The sequence below is a fragment of the Anopheles maculipalpis genome, chromosome 2RL, assembly GCF_943734695.1.
Source record: "Anopheles maculipalpis chromosome 2RL, idAnoMacuDA_375_x, whole genome shotgun sequence".
NCBI classification, from domain to species: Eukaryota; Metazoa; Arthropoda; class Insecta; order Diptera; family Culicidae; genus Anopheles; species Anopheles maculipalpis.
Genome location: NC_064871.1, coordinates 8,559,383 through 8,580,527, shown reverse-complemented (window position 1 = coordinate 8,580,527; position 21,145 = coordinate 8,559,383). Strand labels below are relative to the sequence as shown.

General features: G+C 45.5%; 5 protein-coding genes across 5 annotated transcripts in view; 3 read left to right on the top strand and 2 right to left on the bottom strand.

Annotated features, from left to right (window-relative positions):
* Nucleotides 1–21,145, top strand: part of LOC126559409 (iron-sulfur cluster assembly 1 homolog, mitochondrial) — a 347,746-nt gene that overhangs the window by 121,483 nt on the left and 205,118 nt on the right. The gene's annotated exons all lie outside the window — the stretch shown is intronic.
* Nucleotides 1–21,145, top strand: part of LOC126557500 (uncharacterized) — a 71,313-nt gene that overhangs the window by 4,130 nt on the left and 46,038 nt on the right. The gene's annotated exons all lie outside the window — the stretch shown is intronic.
* On the bottom strand, nucleotides 811–3,404 carry LOC126557272 (ATP-binding cassette sub-family B member 10, mitochondrial). Its single transcript, XM_050212983.1, has 8 exons — nucleotides 3,005–3,404; nucleotides 2,719–2,925; nucleotides 2,174–2,658; nucleotides 1,864–2,095; nucleotides 1,615–1,801; nucleotides 1,447–1,546; nucleotides 1,152–1,376; nucleotides 811–1,086 (listed from the first exon to the last, which is right to left on the bottom strand). Exons 1-8 carry the CDS (start codon nucleotides 3,402–3,404, stop codon nucleotides 811–813), a joined length of 2,112 nt encoding a protein of 703 aa, XP_050068940.1.
* Nucleotides 4,109–5,287, top strand: LOC126558255 (E3 ubiquitin-protein ligase Hakai-like). The gene has a single exon (XM_050214232.1). It carries the CDS (start codon nucleotides 4,109–4,111, stop codon nucleotides 5,285–5,287), a length of 1,179 nt encoding a protein of 392 aa, XP_050070189.1.
* On the bottom strand, nucleotides 8,549–20,771 carry LOC126560059 (uncharacterized). The gene is made up of 6 exons (XM_050216221.1): nucleotides 16,918–20,771; nucleotides 16,476–16,572; nucleotides 13,128–13,349; nucleotides 12,493–13,040; nucleotides 11,958–12,124; nucleotides 8,549–11,295 (listed from the first exon to the last, which is right to left on the bottom strand). The coding sequence occupies exons 1-6, from the start codon at nucleotides 20,728–20,730 to the stop codon at nucleotides 8,601–8,603; spliced, it is 7,542 nt and encodes a 2,513-aa protein (XP_050072178.1). The 5' UTR covers nucleotides 20,731–20,771; the 3' UTR covers nucleotides 8,549–8,600.

Here is a 21,145-nt window from a genome sequence, read left to right as displayed (position 1 = left end):
GATACCTTCACTGATTTAAAAATCTCCTATGTAGCAAAGGCTTACTAAGGTATCGAGCAAGTGGCATATTTGTTAGAAGATTATCGTGATAAAAACCAAGTTAAATTTTACATATCTGCATTGCATCACCTATAATACATAACATAGTCCCCTTAAGACATGCCATGGGAGGAGTCGGGATGGGGTGATGTTAAAAAAGATAGGCGACTCACAGACGTATCCCAGGATATGCGGAACGTTCTGATCGGGCCAAAACTGAGAGAGTTCATCCAGCAGCATTTCCGTAGTGAAAACCGGCGACAACTCGCTCAGTTTTGTGCTTAACTTGCACTATTCACTGGTTATGTGAATTAAAACTCTATATCGGATGCAACTTCTATTTTGGTACGGAAACCAAGGCCGAGGATAGAAAAATGCTTTTGTTTTCAAATCCAGTTTGATTGTTCAATATTTCTCTATTCCTATTTTCACCATTCCACCTAATTATCTAATAGTGTCATTTGTTTTCCGGTACACGGCTATACGAAACAGTGCGTGAGCAAGGACTATCCACTTATATAATCCAACAAATGACTAAAGAGTAACAAGAAATCATCTAAGAACTATGTGTAAGTTCAACAAAATCAAAGTAAATAAATATTAAACAAAGAATACCTATCCTAGCTCACGACGCTCCGTACAACGTGCAAAAGACCATCGGAAAATAATGTGTTTAAAAAAAAGTTGGTAATATAACAACAAAACGAGCAGTAAATAAATCGCATCTACTCATAAATCATATAGAAACGATAGGTAGGAAACAATAACCTATTAACTAACGGCAGCGGAGCTAAACGTTTGTCGCTGCACCAGTTCCCTAAAGACACCTCCATCAGTTGCGATCAGTTCCTCGTAATTGCCATGCTCTACGATATGGCCATCCTGTAGCACCGCAATGTTGGTCGCATTACGGATCGTACTGAGCCGATGGGCGATCGTTAGCACGGTACGATTTTTGGTCAACTTTTCCAGTGCGTTCTGTATCAGTTCTTCCGATACTGCGTCCAGTGCGCTAGTTGCCTCATCGAGTATGAGTATTTTTGGGTTCTACCGTAGGAAAAGTGCCATAAGTAAGGGGAAGATATCAGCTATTACCAGCTGCTTCTACTCACCCGAATAATTGCACGTGCAATGGCTACACGTTGCTTTTGGCCACCGCTCAGCATTACACCGCGCTGACCGACGAGCGTATTAAGACCGTCTGGGAAGTTACGTACGAATTCATCCACGTGCGCTTCACGTACGACACGCTGGAAGCTACTTTCCGATATTTTTTCACCCATATTTAAGCCGTACAGAATGTTCTCCCGTATGCTGCCACTAAACAGAACTGGTTCCTGAGGTACAGAAAGCAAAACGATTAGTGCGTCCTTTACGAACGAGAAGGAAATGATAGGAGGAATTTACTTGATTCACTGCGCCGATGTGACGGCGTAACGAGGATGGATTTAGATCGCGCAGATCAGTTCCATCCAACCGTACAGAGCCTTGTTGCGGGTCGTAAAGCCTAGAAATGCGTAAGGAATAATGAAGAAGGTGAAGGAGTACATTAAAAGAGGATGCTTAACGACTTACCTCAACATTAGGGAAGCGATGGTAGACTTGCCAGACCCACTGCGCCCTACAACGGCAGTCGAAGTGCCTGGTTCGATTGTCAAGTTTACACCGTCCAGAATGGGTGCATCCGGGCGGGATGGATAGTGGAAAACTACATTACTGAACTGGATCTGTCCCTCCGGTGGTTTGATTACTTCAATTCCTCCTATTTTTTACAGAAAAATCATAATTTAACAGCGATTTCAAAGAATTCCTCCGTCTACATACCTTCGATCGGAATTGTGTACTTCCGGTCAATAATTTCCCACAGTCTGCTTGCCGAACCAACGCCCTTATTAAGTTCCGTGTAGAAATTGCTTAATCCTCCTATCGAGATGGCAGTGTAACCGGCGTACAGGATGAATGAGGTTAGCGCTCCTATCGTCATTTCCGAATTATTCACCATCGTACCACCGTAGTAAAGCACGGAAAGAATTATAATATTTCCCGATAAGCCCGTCTGTTTACAAAGATAAATTATTTGAAATTATTAATGTTGCAAATTTTCTTACCAATCGTTTATCTGTTTTTCTCTTACCATTCCATAAAATGTGGCACGAGCCTTCGTCTCCCGGTATCCGATATTAAGCGCATCTAGCAGCTGTTCCGAAAACAGTTGCTTCTCGAACCGTTCCTTGCAGAACACTTTCACCGTCTTTACATTGCCCAACCGTTCCTCGCCGACTTTCATAATTTCCGCATACTTGTCCATCAGCTCGCGCGTAATGTTACGCACATACCGGCCGTAAACGACCGCTCCACCGGCAACACAAGGCACGATACACATACCCACCAGTGCCAGATGGGGCGAGGTGTAAATCATCATCCCCGTACCGGCCAGTATCATTGCCGACGATCGCAACCCATCGGATAGGTTCATGCTGAGCGAATTGCCCACCAGGTACGTGTCGGAGGAGAGTCGATTTACCAGCTCGCCCGTGCCTTTCCGATCGAACCAACCGGCTTCCTGATTTAGCATGGAACTGTACACCTTGGCACGGATGTTTTTCGTTATTCGTAGTGCTAAAAAGTAACGGGGATTAAAGAAATAAAACCTGCGTCATATCGTGCTGTCGTACATACAAGCATTGCTGAATAGATAAACGCGTCCAAAGTTTGCTAGTCCACCGAGTAGAAAAATCCCACCGAGAAGTAGACAAAATTGATCCAACTTTTCCTTTGCCATACCGGTCTCAGCCGAGCTAGCATAGATGATGTCCAAAATTTTTCCAAGCCCAAACGGGACCGACATAGTGATTGCGGATGAAATTATCAAACATCCAATGCCACCTCGAAAAGAAAGTAAATCATAAAGAAGTTAGTAGATTTGCTTTCTTCTGCAGTTATCAACAGGTTTCGGTTTATCAACCTGTTATGTTCCATTGCTCGGATTTCGCAAACTCCAGCAGACGCTTCACATCAGACGAACGTAGCTTCAGCTTGGATTGTTTCGTAACCGAATCTTCCTCCTTGCTTTCAGAGCTCCCACTAATTGCACCATTTTGGTTCGCGTCCCCTTTACCGCTGCTAGCAAAGCGGTGGCCCGACGATGCTCCTAACCATAGGTTGCCGGCTATCAGCTGTTGATTACGAAATCCTTCCGCACCGTACCGGTGACTGCTGCCAACGGTATACGATCGTTTTCGGAAACTGTGTAACGTGCTCCCTGTCGGCCTTTCGAATCCATTTGTGCTAGAGATGAAGCGAAGCGAGTGAAACGTACACGGTCGGAATTTACTTTCACTTCCTCTAATCACATTTATAAACATAGTAAATGGAGCTGGAAAAGTGAGGGAAATTGAGGGTAAAAGAAATGTATCACAAAACTAACTTCACAATCGCTGGAGTTATATTTTGTGTGAACGTTAATATGATCGTGCAAGGATGGTAAAATTATACTAATCTACTCACAGCTCCCGGACACGGGCCTAGCTACGGAAAGGGCAAGCTGCAGCGCGGACTTGCAAGATTATTGGATCAAAATAAAAAGAGCACCATTGGTGAAATGTTTTGTTTACCTCTTCAGTTCCGCTCGGTTTGACAGTTCCTCTACTGTAGTGGATATTTTGAAATTATCGTTGAAGACAGATAATGAGACTCGTAATTTAGAGTGAGCGGTTAAGTTAAATTTAGTGAAAAAGGGTTTTGTGCATTTTACACTTACAGTTTGTAGTATCAACTAAAATATTATTTTCTCCCTTTTGCTGACCCGAAACAAATGCTGAAGCAGCTTTTTGCTACACCAACGCCTCATGTCCCTACTTGACAGTTCAGCTGTCATCCCTTATTTATCTCGGTACTGTAAACATGTAAACAGTGTTGCTGGTGATATTTTCTTCCGAGCTTTTTGTGCTTTTGTGGACGTAAAACGATTTTAATCCCGATTTCTAGTGAAGTAAGCTACATTATCAGTGAATTAAGAATACAATCCGAATAATCATTGTGTAATTACAAGAAGAAATAGCTCAGTATCATGGATTCTGATGATGGTGGTGCAAAGCGAACGGGCAGAGGGCGCGGACGCGCAAGAGGCACCCGGGGACGTGGTCGGGGACGTGGACGTGGCCGTGGCAAGAAAGCAACCCGTGTAATCTCATCCGACGAGGAAGAGGAGGTCGCATCGCCAGAACCGGAAAAGGAAAACACGGCACAGCCGGAAAAATCAGCTGCTCCGGCTGCAGCTACCTCCGGGAAACGGCGGAGCGTCGAGCAGGAACCGGTAAAGGAACCGGCACTGGTTGCACCACCACCAACAGCTACCACACAACAACCTGCCGAGCAGAATCCGGAACCGGCATTACCGGATACGAGCATTCTTCCGGCTCCAACCAGCGCTCCGCTCATCATCGACATGGAGGCAGACATTTCGCAGCTGGAAGCACCCACCTTCACCACGATCAGCCGTGGCCCACCGGAACCGATGTTGCGCCTCAACTGGAACCATAAGGTCAATCTGATCGGTGAGAAGGTGCTCAATCCGATGATCTACTGTTGCGATCAGTGCGACAATCCGATCCTGATCTATGGGCGGATGATACCTTGCAAGCATGTGTTTTGTTTGCAGTGTGCCCGTTCCGATACGCTGAAGGCTTGTCCTCGCTGCAAAGAAAAGGTGGTCCGAGTGGAACAGACTCGACTGGGAACTGTTTTCATGTGTACACACGGTGGTACACGGTACGGCAATACAGGCTGCCGACGTACGTATCTGTCCCAGCGCGATCTGCAGGCACACATCAATCACCGACACGTGACAAATCCTGCTCCACCTACTCCGCTGACACCCGCCCAAACATCGATGCAACCGCTTGTTATTCCAGCGGGACATCAAACGGTTCCGGTTCAACCGATGGAACTGTCGCCCATGAGTAAGATGCTGTCGGACAAGGTGAACTCCGGTGGAGTTGCTCCACAGCGCAAAAACTCCAGCGAACAGCTTAATTCACCACGGGCTGGTATGATGCGGCAGGCTGAGCTGGGCGAAGGATATTACGGTTACGGGAACACTAGCGTAGCGCAACAACATTTGTCCCGTACCGGTTACTCGCCGTATGGACATCAGACTTCATCACCCCAGCAACAGCAGCAGCAGCAGCAACCGTCGTCCGGATCGTCGTCTTTGTGGAATCAATCTTCCAACCAGTACTATCGCTAAACGGCAGATGCATTATCCGGAGCGATTTCTAATCTCTATTAAGACCGTGTTTTACCCCATGCACAGGACTGAATATTCAGATAGAGCCTGCCAATAGGCGTCACAGGGCTTAGCTGAAGAAGTTTATAGATTGCAAAAGGGAGCAGAAGTAGTTTATAGTGAAAACGAATGTTTATAATCCAATATAAAAGTAACACTACACAACTGACATGAATAAAGTATAACAATTTTAAAATTCAATCAAATTACAGATTACGTCCAATTTTTGTTAATTTTTTAGAATTCTTCTTCTTCTTGGCTTAACGACTTTTAAGGTCATGAGATATAGCTTACTTGACTTGCCGGTACCACGTAGTTGGATAGTCAGTCCTCACTACGGGAGGACGGTCCGGATGGGATTTGAACCCCTGTCCTGCCGTTTCAAGACCGGCGCCGCCCTTAACAGTTAACTGCTTCTCCTGGCATGTCCAGGAGAACGAAGCAGATACACGGATCCACCGGTAGGAATTACCTTCTTGTCGAACCAGGAAAAAAAAACCATTTCGCCTGACCCAAGTCTATCTGAAGATGTGACAAGGAACTGCGCGAGAATTCAGCACACACATCCTATTAGGCACCATTATTCCCATTAGTGTCCAAAAATCATCTTAACAAAACGTCTCCCTCAACAGCAGCAGTAAACCCCAAACCTTAACGATTATTTGAAGACTCTCGCATCCATCCTCAATTCACTCAACAAGAAGATGCTGTTCTTGCAAGACATTTGCTCTGATACTACAATCACCGGCTATCCCCACCAGCTGTTATCGAGTCCCCAGCTGTTACCAACCAGTAGGATGAGTAGTGAAAAGTTTTCACCAAACCACGATGACACGATTTCCGGGCTCAGAGCGAAACTCGCGAAAAGTGTTGTTGGGAGTTCATTTAAATAAATCGTCCTAATAAAACTTTTTGCCTCAGCAAAAAACCCATGTTTCAGATGAATTTATAGTATGCTAAGCTGGGCGAAACTTTACGAATAAAGTTAGCGGATAATTGTGATACTATAATAAGGTAAATTACATTGTTGGCGTATGCTTTTTTGTACCATTCTTACCGTAACTTTATTTGTTGTTTCAAATAGTGCTAGAGCTTGGTTGACTTTGTGTTACTCGCTCTTTGTTTGCTCACTTGCTCTGTGTTAATTATTTATTCTATATACCACTTTCTCTGCACAAGACATTTCAAACAATTCTGTCCGACTTTAGTTTTTGTGTGTGTTGCAATAATATACTTCCTAAGTATGCGCGTTCCTTACTAACTACACTATAAGTTTTGCATTATTGTTGTATATGTATAGAGATATATGTGTATGTGTATATATATATATATGAATTTCGTAAAAAATATGTATTCTTCTTTCCACGCCTTTACGGGTCTATCTTATCGTACACAAACTTCTTCCCCATGTTAAGAGGAAGATGCACCCACACGCGTATATCATCATATCGTAAGCTGCTTAGCGACTAAGAACAACTATTTGTGTTGTTGTGAATTCGTGTATCAAGGGGAACTCGTTAATTGGCATGATGTGCATTCCATGTACGCTTTTCGTCTCGTTAGGCGGGATGAAAATGGTCAATTAGTGATAAGTGAGTATGTAATCAAACTTTTCTTACTTAGAAAAAAAAAAACACACAATATAACGATGCAAACTTATAAAACCAGAAACGCACACATACCTAAGTGAGCAGTTTATAGGAAGAGATCGTACCATTAAAAAGGGATGCAATTATTCGCGTATTATACTGTTCCGAACAACTGTGTTTTTTTATTCTTCGCGTATGACGCCTCTCCGTATAATCAATAAACTAACGTACTATAAAGCTTGATAAAATATGGTGTGTGTGTGAAATATAATACATAACCAGATTGCGTAAATGAACCGAAAAAAAAAAACATGTTAACTAACCAAAGTTCACACTCTTTTACCTCCAAAACATGCTTATAAAGCTACTTAACTGTACAAATATTCATTTCGTGTTGCACTATTAATCTGTTATCGGCCAATCTCTCGCTCTGTTTGCATACAAATTTCCTGTTCATATTTAACTCAATTCAATAGTTATATGTTATTTCCGGTGGTAATTCTACAATTCAAATAATTAATTTTCAAATCAATTATTATTTCAAATCAATTATTTTTAGTTCACGATGTACCCTTCTGTTCGGCACACTATCGAAAAAAAGGTAAACAAACCTGGCACCAGAGCGGCCATTATATGATTGTTTAAAAGAAGTAGGAGGAAACTCTTTAGGGTGTTCACCCATCTTGCTGTGACTATTGGAATGTTAATTGATGTCTCTTGAGGGATGGGAATATGATGTTTCAATCGCGAAAGTTTTTGTACAGCTTTATCTTGATTATGCACTATGCTGGTGAGTAAATAACGCTACTTTTGTTACAGAAAAAGGGAAAAAAGTTGACAAGAAATTCAAGTTTTTTTTTCAGAATTCAAAAGATTAAAAGGTTGGTTCGCAGATATGCCAATAAAAGAATATTTAAAGGGATCCAGGGACTAGCTTCCCAGTGATTCACCTATCATGTCGATGAATAAGGATAATTTTTCCTTTTTTTTTCAAAAGACGATATGTTATTTAGCGTATTTACTGTGAAAGAGTGTTGCTGCTTCGCATCCTTCCTTACAGTGTTGGTTCTTCAATATTTCACGATGAATTATTGTTTCTAAGCTCTTATCTAACTGTTTTCTTGCTTAAATTGATAAAAAAGGTTGAGGTTTTGTTGAAAAGAAAGCAGAAAAGTCTGATGGATTGAAAAAACAAAAGCATTAATGACTAGAGGAGTATGAAAAAAAAAACACAATTCATATAGGCGGTGGTATTGGGGGTTGGGAGGGAGGCTTTTGAGTGGCGGGCATTAACTTATATATACTTTAATCTCCTAAATCCGAATCCAAATATCTGGCTGACGATCGCAACGTTTGCCTCAGCGAGGCAGGTAGGTAGGTGTTTAGGCAGTTAGGCAAGGTAATAGTTGCGCTAGAGGTCTCTAGTTTTGCTTCTACCACAGGTCGTCGCGCAGTTAAGTTCCCTAAATTTCATCTCGTTTTGTTATATCCTATATATAGAGGTGACTAAGCTTGCTGTTGTAATGTTTTTTTTTCCTTATAAATTGGTTGTGTTTTGTTCTTACTTTGTTTGTTTGTTGGTTTCCGATTACTTACTTTTCTCTTCTTCTTCTTCATCTCCCTCTCTCTCTCTCTCTCTCTCTCTCTCTCTCTCTCTCACACACACACATACACACACTTTCTCTCTAGGCACTGTTTTGGTCCTCATGCGAGGAAACGCGCGACATTGATCTTTGTTTCTGTTGTGGTATCACAGTTAACGATTTTGGTATTTTCGACAGCAGCTTGTCGGGCGAATTGTCCATGTGTGAAACCGCCCCACCACCGTTCGCCGCGGTTGCCGCCACAAACTCTTGCAGCTGCGCTTGCGTCACCAGATTACCATCCTTAAGCAGCTGATCGAGCGGATTAATTGTCGTCGTACTGCTGCTGCTGGTGGTTTGGGTAAGATGAGTGGAAGGTTGCGCCAGTACAATCGAAGTCGTCGCAGCAGAAAGTCTGTTGCTGTTCATGGCGGTAGAGGAGGATGAACTTTGCGTTGTCGAACCACCATAACCGCTAAACAGCGTAGAAGCGACGGAGGTGGAGGAGGAGTTGAATAAAGAAGGTAGGGAGATTGTGTTGGCGGATATCATCATCGGGAACACGGTGGTACTGTTGGGCAGGGAGAGTGGCTTCATAGTCGGTGGGACAACCGTGGCGGTTTTACTGGCAAGGCTATTATTGTTGACCGTTGGAGTCACCATTACGGTTAGGCTGCTGCTGTTTTTCGGTGCCGAATTTCCAATCTTGCTCGTTGTTCCGCCACCACCGTAAAGTGGTATGAGTGAGTTTTGTTCCAACAGTTGGTTGGGAAATTGTACCACCTTGGTGGCGGCAGTGCTCGTCCCGGATGTGGTGGGCACATTATTGATAAGTGTGTTTTCCACCGACGTGCTAGCTAAGCGTAGCGCTGGAACTGGAGGTATGACGGGTGTGACGACTTGCTGCTGGGAGGGTTTGTTGGGCTGTGGCAGTTGTGATTGCCGTTTGTTAGCCGTCTGTATCATGTTGTGTTGCTGTTGGAGCAACTTTTCGCGCCTCAAGATGCACATCCGGTTATAGTCTTCGATCGAGATGTGATATGGTTTACCGCCGGACATGACTTGTACCAATTTCGGTAGGAGTCGTCCATCGGCAGTTTGGTACAGTGGGCCAGATTTAAGACTTTCCGTAACGCCAGGCGATATCGGAAGTAGCGTTGGTCTCCACGGGCGTGTGGATGATTCACGACGTTCCGCTTCGGTGAGTTGTTCTGGCATTTGGATGATATCTCGCGTCGTATTTCCAGCCGCATTCGTGTTGGTGGCCGAGGCGGGTGTGTTGGTAGTAGCTGGGGCGGATTTCTTCGCCATCAGAACGGGTGTTGCCGTCTGCAGTAAGGATTGCTGTGAGGATTGATTCAACAGTGACAGCTGTTTCTGAGTAGTTGCTGTCAGTGCTGCAGTGGAGGTTGGAGGACCTGCTTGTCCCGATGGAATGGTGGTGATGGTTACGCTTGGCTTACAGTTGATGCTGATAAGCTCGGGTGGCGATGAGTGCAGTGCCTTCGGTTCGTCTAGCCTTACCACCTTCGACACATTCGAACCACTATTGTTCAGGGGTGAAGAGGTCGAGCTACCGAACGAAATGTTCCCACCGCCGGAAGTTCGTCCACCTCCTTCGTGCGATAGTTTCCGTTTGAGACTGTTTTTCGCCGCCTGATCGCTATTGTTTGTTAGGTGTAGATTATTCGACTTAAGCAAGCTGACGGGAGCCGGTGGCGATACGGGAGTAATGTCCGACGCATTGTTGCTAACGTTCGAGCTACCCGCTGAGAGAGCAGAAGAAGAGGAGGAGGTTGTACCCGTCTTTGGGCGAACCTTGTTAGCCGGGACGATCGTAATGGTAGCGCTGCTAAACTGCTGGAATATGCTGCTCGTTTTATCCGGTGCCGCATTCGCGGTAACCGGCGTCAACGAGGCTAACGCAGGTGGTGACGTAGGAACGGACGATGGAATATTATCGTACGATCGTAACCGATTTTGTACCGCTTCCGAGTATGTCGTGGCATTGTTTTTCGCCTGCGGCGATAGCACCAAATCCCCGTTCCGGAAGTACTTCTCCAACAGGATCAAATGGCGCAAAAAGCTCGACTGATTGCCGTACGGTTTTTGTAACTCTTCCCACAGGGCACGCGTACTATCGTCGAACTGCATCGTGGAGGTTACCTTCGTCCAGCCTTCCGGCGTACGTATCGACGACGAGCTGAATGGAATGTTCACGTGTATGCCCAGCTCCTCTTCGCCCGGGAACAGTTCACGCATCGAAATGTTTGGATTCGATTTGAGCACCTTCGTCATGTCGAAGTTATCATCTTGCGCTGTATGTTGCTGCAGATGCTGTTGGTTCATCACGGTCAGTGACTTTGTCGTCGGTATGATACTGATCTCTTCCAGCTCACCCATCTGCGACGCCACATTGTTCTCGACAATCGATACATCGGATGATTTCTGGTTGCTGACGCGTCTCCTCACCGACACGGAACTATCACCGATGGAGAACAAATTGCCATACGTTTGATACCGTGCTTCGACTGCTACCGGTGGTTGCTGCTGTGGTGCAGAACACTCTTCCACTTCATCCTCTTCCGCCATTTCCTCCTCTTCGTCACCGTCCGAAATTACTATGTCGGTAACCGGAAGGGAGGCCCGTTGCCGGGGCGGTGCAGTCGGTTCTATGCTTCGCATTGCATCAAGCTCTTGCTGTAGTTGCTCTAATGGATGCTTCTGTTGCTGCTGCTGCTGCTGCTGCTGCTGCTGTTGCTGCTCTTCTGCCGCCCGCTGACGGTAGTTACACAATCTTTAAAGACAATGGTACCGGAAAATAAGAAACAAATAAGTTTGGCGGACACTCAATGGCAACTAGTAGAAGAAGTTCGTCTTCACAATGGAGACGCCCGGTCATTCATTTATCGTCTGAAGGGACGGATTTAGAGTAAGCACTCAGTACGGCTTCCATTCGATCAAATTTCATGCTACACTTAGAGAAATGAATGGCAAATATTTCAAGAAATTGAAATTTTTTATCTTACGTAATAGCAAAAATTACTTTTACGAAAATAATGACTCATTCATTTACATTATTTTGGAATTCTGTTACTAGATAATATTTAAGAGCTTTTTTCGACATTTCAGAAACATTAAATTTTGAGGAAAATTCATGAAAAATGTTGAAAATTTACAGCCAAAGAAATTCTTAACCAAGCTGAATATTTCCCAAATAATCAAATTTTTACCAATACGAATGGTAAATGGAACACTGTCGAATGGAAGCATTACTTGGACATCTAAGATACATTCATTTCTGTACACAACTGCCACTAAGTTTCACACAAAACTCTCGCCATTAGGTTGTTGCAGTGATGATCAACTGCACTGCACCGGACACGGAAACGACAAGCTAATGACCGGGTCGAACAATTTTACCCTTTTGTCCATTCACACACACGCACGTACACTTACCTTTTCTTGTAATCCTTAACGAATTGAGCCCCTCTGGTTTTCGCTTCCGGGGGCTTAATCAATAAATTAGCATAATATTTACATAATTTACACACGACCAGCTCTGAACTGCTCAGCCTCAACGAAATGCCCTGATCCTGAATCAAGCGCTCCAGCTGTACAATGTTCTGTACGGGATGAGAAGACCAGAAACAAAAGGATAAGAAAGATATTACAGCTCAACGCTTTAAAGACCATGGTAACGAAATTATTTGGTAGAGGTGCGCATTCTTGTGTCCCACCATCAATAATGGTGGTCGCGTTCTACATTCTTTAGGAGACAAAGAAGCTGAAACTGAAACCCCAAACCGTACACACACACACACACATACGGTTTGGCAAGCGGCTTCTTCTCTCCCTCCACAATACAATGGGACACAAATTCTTCGCACATCTAAAATCTGACAACTTCACCACCGGGGGGGAACAGTCTCCAGCAAGTCAGAAGGTGGTCTCTCGCCCGTAATTTATAGTCATTTATTTCCGGAATACTTACATTGTACAAATGGTACACATGGTTCCGTTGGAGCGGTTTCGTACACATGGCGCATATCATCAGGTGGCTTATCTGCTCGTAATGTTTGTTACAGATGGAGATGTATTCGGCGGTCGATTTGGCCGCCTGCTCGAGATTGATGTCCAACTGTTTGCCAATTTTGCGCCTCATCTTCACCATCCACTTGCGGCGCAACGATTGCATCGCGTGTGCGTTACACTGCCTCACGGCACAGATTTCCCGTGCCTTTCCACCCGCGGTAGATCCATCGTCCAGCGTTGCTGGCTGTTCGGTGGCAATGCTCGTTGAACCGTCCTTGTTAGTTGTAACCTTAAGTACTAGCGGTGATACGGTCGATTGGGTGTTGGAGGTGTTGGTGACGGCGTTTGAGACAATGCCGGATGCGGTGGTGGTGGTGGTTGTCGACGAGCTCGTCTGTGATACGGTGGTGGATTTCTTCTTCTGTGGTGGACAGTTTGCTTTGCGATCGACATGACGGTAGCAAGCATCGCACAGGCAACTGTCAAGCGTGATCTTGGGCAGGGTAGCTGTGAGTAGATATGGGAGAGGATACCGGATAAGGATTAGAATGTCACATTGGACCTTTCCTGCAATTGCAATTGCTAATAACTTACCGAGCAGAATTCGTTGCTGACGCTCGGTGGACTTGATGGCTGCAACGTGACAAGGTGTGTCGTACAATCCAAACTTGCCACCACAGTAGTTACACTGGTCCCAGCACAGACGCTCTGGGTGCACATTGAACGAGGAAGCTTTCTCCGGGATTACGATCGATGTTTGAATCGCTTCCTTCGAGGCACCGTTTTCGCTACACGTTTCAACTGGATTAACGCCAACTGATGGTAGAAATAGAAGAAGAACATTAAACGATGAGACGTATTTCGAATAATTAAAATCCATTAAAACACTTGAGGTAATAACAAAGGTAAACAGTTCGTTTTTTTTGTTAAATGGTGATTAGTTTTTCTTGCAACAAAAAAAAGGTTGCAACGTGCACCACCATCATCATCGCAAACAGTTTTAGAGGGTTCAAGTAATATACATAAATTCGCACCTACAACAAAGACGAACCCATCATCGGAAAGACCCTCGCTGCTTTTCGTCAACATTTACTTTTCACCGTTCACCGTCACCAAAGTACCAGAACAAAAAAGGCCAGTCCGTCGCGCTCATTACAATTCACCTTCCTCTCCCTAGCTTTGTTCCCCACCCCCGTGGACAATATTTCCGCAGCAACTTTTTGTGCTTGTTTTTACGATTGAAATGTTTAAATAAGTCACCCATCTAGCCGTTTCCTTGTCGTCCGTCGCCGTGTCTCGTGATCAAAAATCAAAAAGGTCAGCTTTTAATATCCTATAAATTCAATATTTTGATAGGAAACAAAGCTGCGCTTCAATAGCACAGACACACAAAAAAAAAAAACAACGATAGCGGAACAGTAATTTCGCTCTGCACACTGAAGCAAAGGACATGGACAGATGATTTACAAATCCGATCAACAATGCCGAAACATCGCAATTCTGCTTCTCGTCCCTGTCTATATTATTTTGCCAAAAGAAGAAGCCTGAGCAATCCCCTGAGCGAGAAAGGTTTCGATTTTCCCACTAAAACAAACGACACTTGAACCACCACCGCCCGGCGAGGGGAGAGACAGACAGATACACCAGACGACAAATTCTTCTCCATTGTTCGTCTGCGTTTCAATTTTCACCGGAACGGTGAGGGAAACACTGGAGGAAACGTTGATGATTGTTGTCTCAGGATCCGTCCGTCGTCTTCGTTTCGGCATCTTTGCTAAACGCGCATCGGAGTCCGCCATCAATGGTTCATCATAATACAAACAGTCAAAGCTTCTCGATATCACAACACCGGTCTGGTTAGTCTGAAATAAAAAGCAATATCCCAACTCATTGCCCTTCGACAACGTAGCACAAACCCTTGGAGAGGGAATTAGTGACTGTGTAGCGCCTTTTAACTTTTGTTTTTGTTTTTGCTGCTTCTTCGTTTGTTTGCTGTCTTTGGGAAGGTTCTTTGGAAAGCAAGGCAAGATTTGGGCCATCTTGCAGTCGTGTTAAAGCGGCAGTTTAATTACATTACAACATTCTCAACGCCGGGAGAGTCATCTTCGTTTTATGACAACAATTTTAATTATTATCGCTATCCACACTTGTCCGCTCAATGGGTGAAGGTGAAGGAGAAGTGAATGTAGGCACGCTCCTTAGCGGTGTAAGCCAATTGAAAGCCGAGGACAAACAATTGTTAATTTAAAATTTTTGGAACCATCATCACATCCTCCCGTTTCTTCGTGCTAAAATGTGAAATTAATTGACATGCTTCAGATGGTTCAATCGAGTGTCGCACTGTTGAGAAGTTTATGAGCATGCTAATTAGACACTGAGATTTTAACGATTTGATTGACATTGTTTGAGCGAATGCGGATTGTAATATAAGCATTAGATGAATTCTCTAATAATCACCGTAAAACAAGTCAAATATAAATATAAAAATTGTGAAAGGGTTTGTATCGAAGCAAAATATAAATAGTAATTTTCTTCATTCTGAAGTGATTTGAGCTGTATTCCAATAAATTAATGTATGCCCTTGTGTGAGCCACCATGCGTCTCCATTGTCTCCAAAGTCAACTTTCATACTTATTTTCACGGCTTCTACTAACACAACAGAGTGGTTACAAATTTAAATCCCACAATCCTACCCATTGTCTAATTAGACATAATGCGTCTCTTTATAAAGGACCTTAATCTTTTATGCTTCACCTTTCCTTGCAACAAAAAAATCAATTACAAACCCGCTCCTCCCGTTTATATGTATTTTCATAATTTAGCGTTAGGCGAAGGATCATAATTTGATTTAGAAAAAGAGAATAGTGCGGTGAGTCTGTGAGTATGAGACTTGTAGTATGAGACCGTACCATCGTTACTACTTAAGCCCTAATCCGATAGATGAATCCAACGTCCGGTTGGGGGACGTTGAGATTTCAACAAACAAGACACGAACCATCGTTAGTTTCTCTAACCATTTTCACTAGCAAAGGGTAAGCGTAGGAAAAATCGGGAGAATACTCTATGAGTAAGCGACTTGTTGATGCAGGTTGGATAGCCGAGAGGAGCAGATGCATGTATGACAAATCCTATCCAAACATTGTCATTTGACCAGTGTCCTCTTGTGGCATACTCTTTGTTTGGCAACACCTTATCTGAATTTTCATTTGGGAAATGGATGGAGAAGGAGTTGTAAAGAATGGATAGCTTTTTCTCCTTTTATTGTACCGTGCTAAGTAAAAGAACTGAGGGAAACTCGTTGCCGTTAAAAAGGCCAAATGGTAATGGATTTTTATTTCCAAATCACTCGGTGCATAATATAGCAAAAGAAAACTGTGACCGGTGAAAAAACAGTCGAAGTCTCAATGGGACACAATATGGACAACAGAAGAAGTGACCGTCAAGAAGAGACGACGCGGGCTAAAATATGTCTTTCCGATGGTTATTCGATGTCTTTCATCTACCGAATCTGGCGGCGATGAGAATCATCTAAGAATAGGCCTATCGAACTATTCGAAGATTAAAACCAAAGACTGGGACATGTCCCTTTAATGTTTGGTTCCCTACCAGCGACAGTAAGTGTCCCACATCAAGTCTCCTAGACTGAGTATTCCCCTGCCTTTCTTCCATTGAATTCTTATTCAAAACGAGAACATTTTAGGTAATCAAACCTGAATAAGATTCCGACTTACTGCACAAATATCTTTACGACAGACTCAATAAGAATATTCTGCGTCATAGAGCTTCATATCTGACCAGCTATTCTAAATCCTACCTAGGTTGACATTGAATTCTGACCCAAAAAACCCCTCTAATAGTTGTTAGAAGTCATAAAAAACAATCAACATGGTACAATGTCGTTTCAAACACGCCCTTCTGATCTACAAAAACATTGCCACTTACCGGTAGTATGAGAACGACTGTGTGCCTTTCGACCTAAACCAGCACCCGAATCTCGATGAGAATGTCCATCGGATGAGTTGGACGAATGGTGATCCAGCTGCGGGGGAGAAAGAGAGAAAGAAATCGTGGGATAAGAAAATCAATTTTACGTAAAGATACGTAAACGCAACAGGTGTTGTCCCTTTGCTCGGTGTGAGGATTAGGCAACATGTCAAGGTGCACAATTCCTGATGATGTTATCGATTCCTTAACTCCGCAAAAAAAGGAGGCAACACAATTCTACTGCTACTTCTGCGGAGAAAGAAATATCCAACAGATTTTTTGCTAGAAGAAATTGGTCCCCATTAACACTAATCCTGGCCATTTCATTCAACCACCATAGAAGAAGAGACAGACAGAGCGAGAGAGAGAGACCCCTAAGAAATGCTACTCGTTTGCTCACCTCGTTAATGTGCGCGGTGTAGAACGTGTTGTCTCCGTTGTTGTTTCCAGTGTCGGTCGCGTATCCACTACCATTGCTGGACGCCGCAGAACCATTCGACGAGTCACGGCCCGTTGTTAGCGCACCGCTTCCCTTCCCTTTGCCCTTCTGGAACGTCATCTTTAACGGCATCCGTTGCTGTTTGCGCTTCTCGCCCCGTGCCCCACTGCCACCGCTGCCCTTCGTTACGGATTTCATTGAAACCGTGTATTCATCCTTCGAGCTGCGAGATGATTTATTGCCACCGGTACTGGACCGACCACCGGCCGTTTGATTCGTGCCGGATGATAGCCAATTTTCACCTGTTCCACTGCTAGCTCCGGTGCCGCCACCTGCACCATCCGGCAGGGCTTCGGAGGCAATCGAAGCCGTTGGCTTCTGTTCGGCACGGCGTTGCTTTTCTTCCGATGCGGCCTGTATGGTTAGCAAGCCCAGATGCTTCAGATGGGATTCTTTCCGTTTTGCCGCATCATCCGACTCATCCAGCAGGACCGTTTTTCGTTCCTCAGCCGCGTCATTCTTCTTGTTGCTGCAGCCGGCGGCGGGTGTCGGTGAACCACTGCCAACGGTTACTGGCGATCCGTTACTGTTTTCAATTTTGATTATGCTCAACGACTTGTTGCTATCCTTCGGGGGTTCGCTTACCGAGACAGCAGCGGCCGCATTTTCACTCTGTGAGATGTTCCGCAACCGTGATTCGGCCGAATCGGCCAACGATGGAGCGATCGCACCACCTTCCTTGGCTGGTTTTTCCTCCTTCGATAGAAGCACAACCGCTGGCAGTGTCCCTGGCGTCCCGTCCGCCTTGATCGGCAATATTTCCAGCTCGGATTTTGCAACATTACCAACCACCGTATTCTGTTCCTTCTCATCCGCCGAGCTACTGCCACTACTGTTGCTGTCCTTCTTTGTGATGGCGATTGTGATCGCTGGAAGATTTAATCCTCTAATCGATAGGAGTGCTGTCGTCGCCGCCGTCTTCAGCTCAGTCTTGGTTTCTTTCTCGGCAACACTGCCGCCGGATGATGATGCAGCCGGACTGTTGCCGCCACTTTTGATGCCTTCCTCCCCTTCCAGACCATTCTCAAGCCGGGATTTTTGCAACCGTTCCTCCTTCAGTCTCTTCTCGGCTTCGAGCCGTTCAGCGCGCTGTTTTTCCTCGCGCACCTTCTCTTCCACCCGAAGCTTCTCCTGTCGGAGCTTTTCCTCGCGTGTTTTTTCGTCGTCCTTCGTTTTCTCTTTCGTGGTGCGGCTTTTCGCTTTCGTTTCTTTGCTGGAACTACTGCTACCGCTGCTGCTGCTGCTGGGGGTTGTAGTGGATTTGGGAGTCGTCGCACTAACTATCGGCGGTTTCTGCTGACCTGCTGCTGCTGTCCGTGATGTTTGTTGATTGGGAGTTGATTGTAATGGAATCCCATTGCTCTCGCCATTTGTTTTGCAGGACACTGTCGCTACAGCAGTAGTGTCGGTCGATTCATTTTCCGTTGTTTTCTTCACATCGGATGCTTCAACAACGGCTTCCGGGCTCACCTCTGGCGTAGCTGTTTGATCCATATCTTCATCTACCAATGTGGGAGTAGAATTGTGTTCCTCGACAGTCTTCACTTCCTCCACCACAACGTCCTTTGCGAGGGGAGTAGTTTCAACTTCTTCCGTTTCATCCAAAATTATCGTAACGTTCTCCTCTAGCTTCTGTATTACCTCCACTGTCTTCGTGGCTATCTGCTCGGAATTTTCCAACTCTTTTGCACATTCTACTACCTTTTCTTCCGTTTCCGTAGTGTCCATTTTTTCTTCCTCACTTTTGTTCTTGTTAACCTGTTCTATCTCACCCGTTATCACAACACAATTGTCCTCCTCCTCTTCATCCTCCAGTTTGTCCTCATCACTTACACTTTCTGTCACGTTTTCCTTCTGTATATCACCCTCCTGATCGTTCGGCGTTTCTTTCTCCTCCACGCCACCCTGCTTCTCCTCTTCCATTTCAACATCCTCTACCTCAACCGGTTTGACCGTAGCACTGGTCGGCACTTCCTGTTCCTCCTGAGCATCATCACCCTCACCACCATTATCACTAGCGACATCACCCTCCGTAGCATTCTTCTCCTCCTTCGCTTCATCCACGTTTGCGTCCACATCGTCACTAACCTTGTCGCACCGAAAGCGTTCCTGTACGATTTCGCCCAACTTTGGATCCTTCTCGATGCCCAGATTGTTCTCCAGGAAGGCAGGCTCACTGTAGCACTCCTTTACGCTCTGCTCCGACACACCTTCACTAACCAGCTCGCCCGGACTGAGCGATGGGTCCTTTCCCACTGCCAGTTCCTCCTCCCCAGTACGACCACCTGCACCAGCTACTACACCACTGCCACTGCTGCTACCACTACCGCTACTGCTTGCACCTGCCAAACTACTGGCCGCACCGTCACTGTGCAACTGTTCCGTACCGAGCGACACTTCCGTCTCCGTTGTGTCGATCGTGAGTGGGGCGGCTACCGAAGCCACCGCCGTCGCGAGCTCCCCATCTCCATCAACCGACAACGATTCAAACGATTCGGCCGGTTCGATCTTTATGTCCAGCGCACTACCCGCCTTTCCGCGGGGCGTAATGAAATCCTCCTTATCCCGGGCAGTACTCTTCCTTTGGCGCATGCTTCGCCGCAACGTTCCACCAACGACCGGCGATGCACCACCACCCGATTTACGCTCATTAAACGCTTCAGCCATTTTGTCCAACATTTTGCTGCGTGATTCATAATCGAAAAGCTCTCGCTTAATGTCCGCTCCGGATGCAGTTCCATCGCCATCTTCCGTAATGTCGGAACATTTCGACACCGATCCCGAGCGTCTCCGTTCCATTTTGATTGCAGTCAGACTGTCGAGCGATTTACTGTTGCTGTCCTGCTTTAGTACTGACGCTGATTTGCGCTTTGCCACCGGACTGTCCGAGTTGCGTGGTTTGCCGTTACGCAGACTGGGCGTACTGGGTAGCTCTTCCTCCTTCTCTTTGGAGGCAACGGAGGTGGAAGTCGAAGGTGAGGTGGCTTCCTTTTTGACAGCGGCAGCAGCACCACGTGTACCGGTCGATTTGGCCGCTGCCACCAACTGGCGGCGGGCGACCATCTTCCGACCCAGAACTGGCTTTCCGATAATCTTTTTCCCTTTGCGTTTGAGCAGTCCGGTACGCTTCAGCGTGACGACACGATTTTTACGCGCGTTCACTGTAGAAGTAGTGGAAGCTGTTTCTACTGGCTTTGATGTTGTTGTACGCCGTGCACCGATTGCGGGTGATTTTGCCACGTCCTTTGTCGCGTTCACCGACACCAGTGCGGTGGTGTCATCTTTGTCCTTCGAGTTGGCAAATGTAGCGGGTGAATCTCTGCCGGCGGAATCTTCCCGCGTAACGCCACCACCACGTGTTGTGCGGGAAGGAGTGGTTACGATTGTATCAACGACAGTTGACTCCTCTAGTGTGCCTGTTTCATCGGCGTTCAGCTGTAGCAACTGTTGCTTGGACTTTAGGCGACTCAACGAACCACGTGTTGTTGATGTGCTGCTACCACTAGCGGTACCACCGCTGGCAGTAATAGCGGAATTTGTGTTTCCTGTTCCGGCGGCAATTCCTTTGCGTGTGGACGTTGGAGTCGTTGGAGCGGAATCGTTTCCACCGGCTTGGGCACTTATGTTACTATTACTACCACTGTTTGCACTACCGAGGGAAGGTGTGGGAGAGTCTGCGGTCACGGAGCGGGCCTTCTTTTCACGGGATGCCATAGCGTTGTTCTGAGACCGGCCCCAAGCGCGCAACACCGTTGACGGTGCCGCCCGGGTACGGGGTTATGGGGTTCCCGCAAGCGCGGGAATTAGAGGGCAATATCCGGCGTCAAAGAAACGCTGATGTGGCTTATCTGTAAATAAACAAATTCAATAATAAAAAAAGATTAGCAATGGAATCAAAAAGAATTCTTGTACGATAAATTGCGACCAAACAAAAACATGAATAAATAATTTAAACAAAGCATCAAATAAGAGGAAAATTTCGAAATTGCTCTCCTCATCATTTTGTCTCGCAAAAAGCTTCGTGCAAAGCTGCATTTGAGTGCTTTTCCTTCACCGCCTACTGCTTTCGTGCATCGTTTGCCAGAAGTGGAAAATGATCGACTGAATGAGTTCTTCAGACGGTCTATCC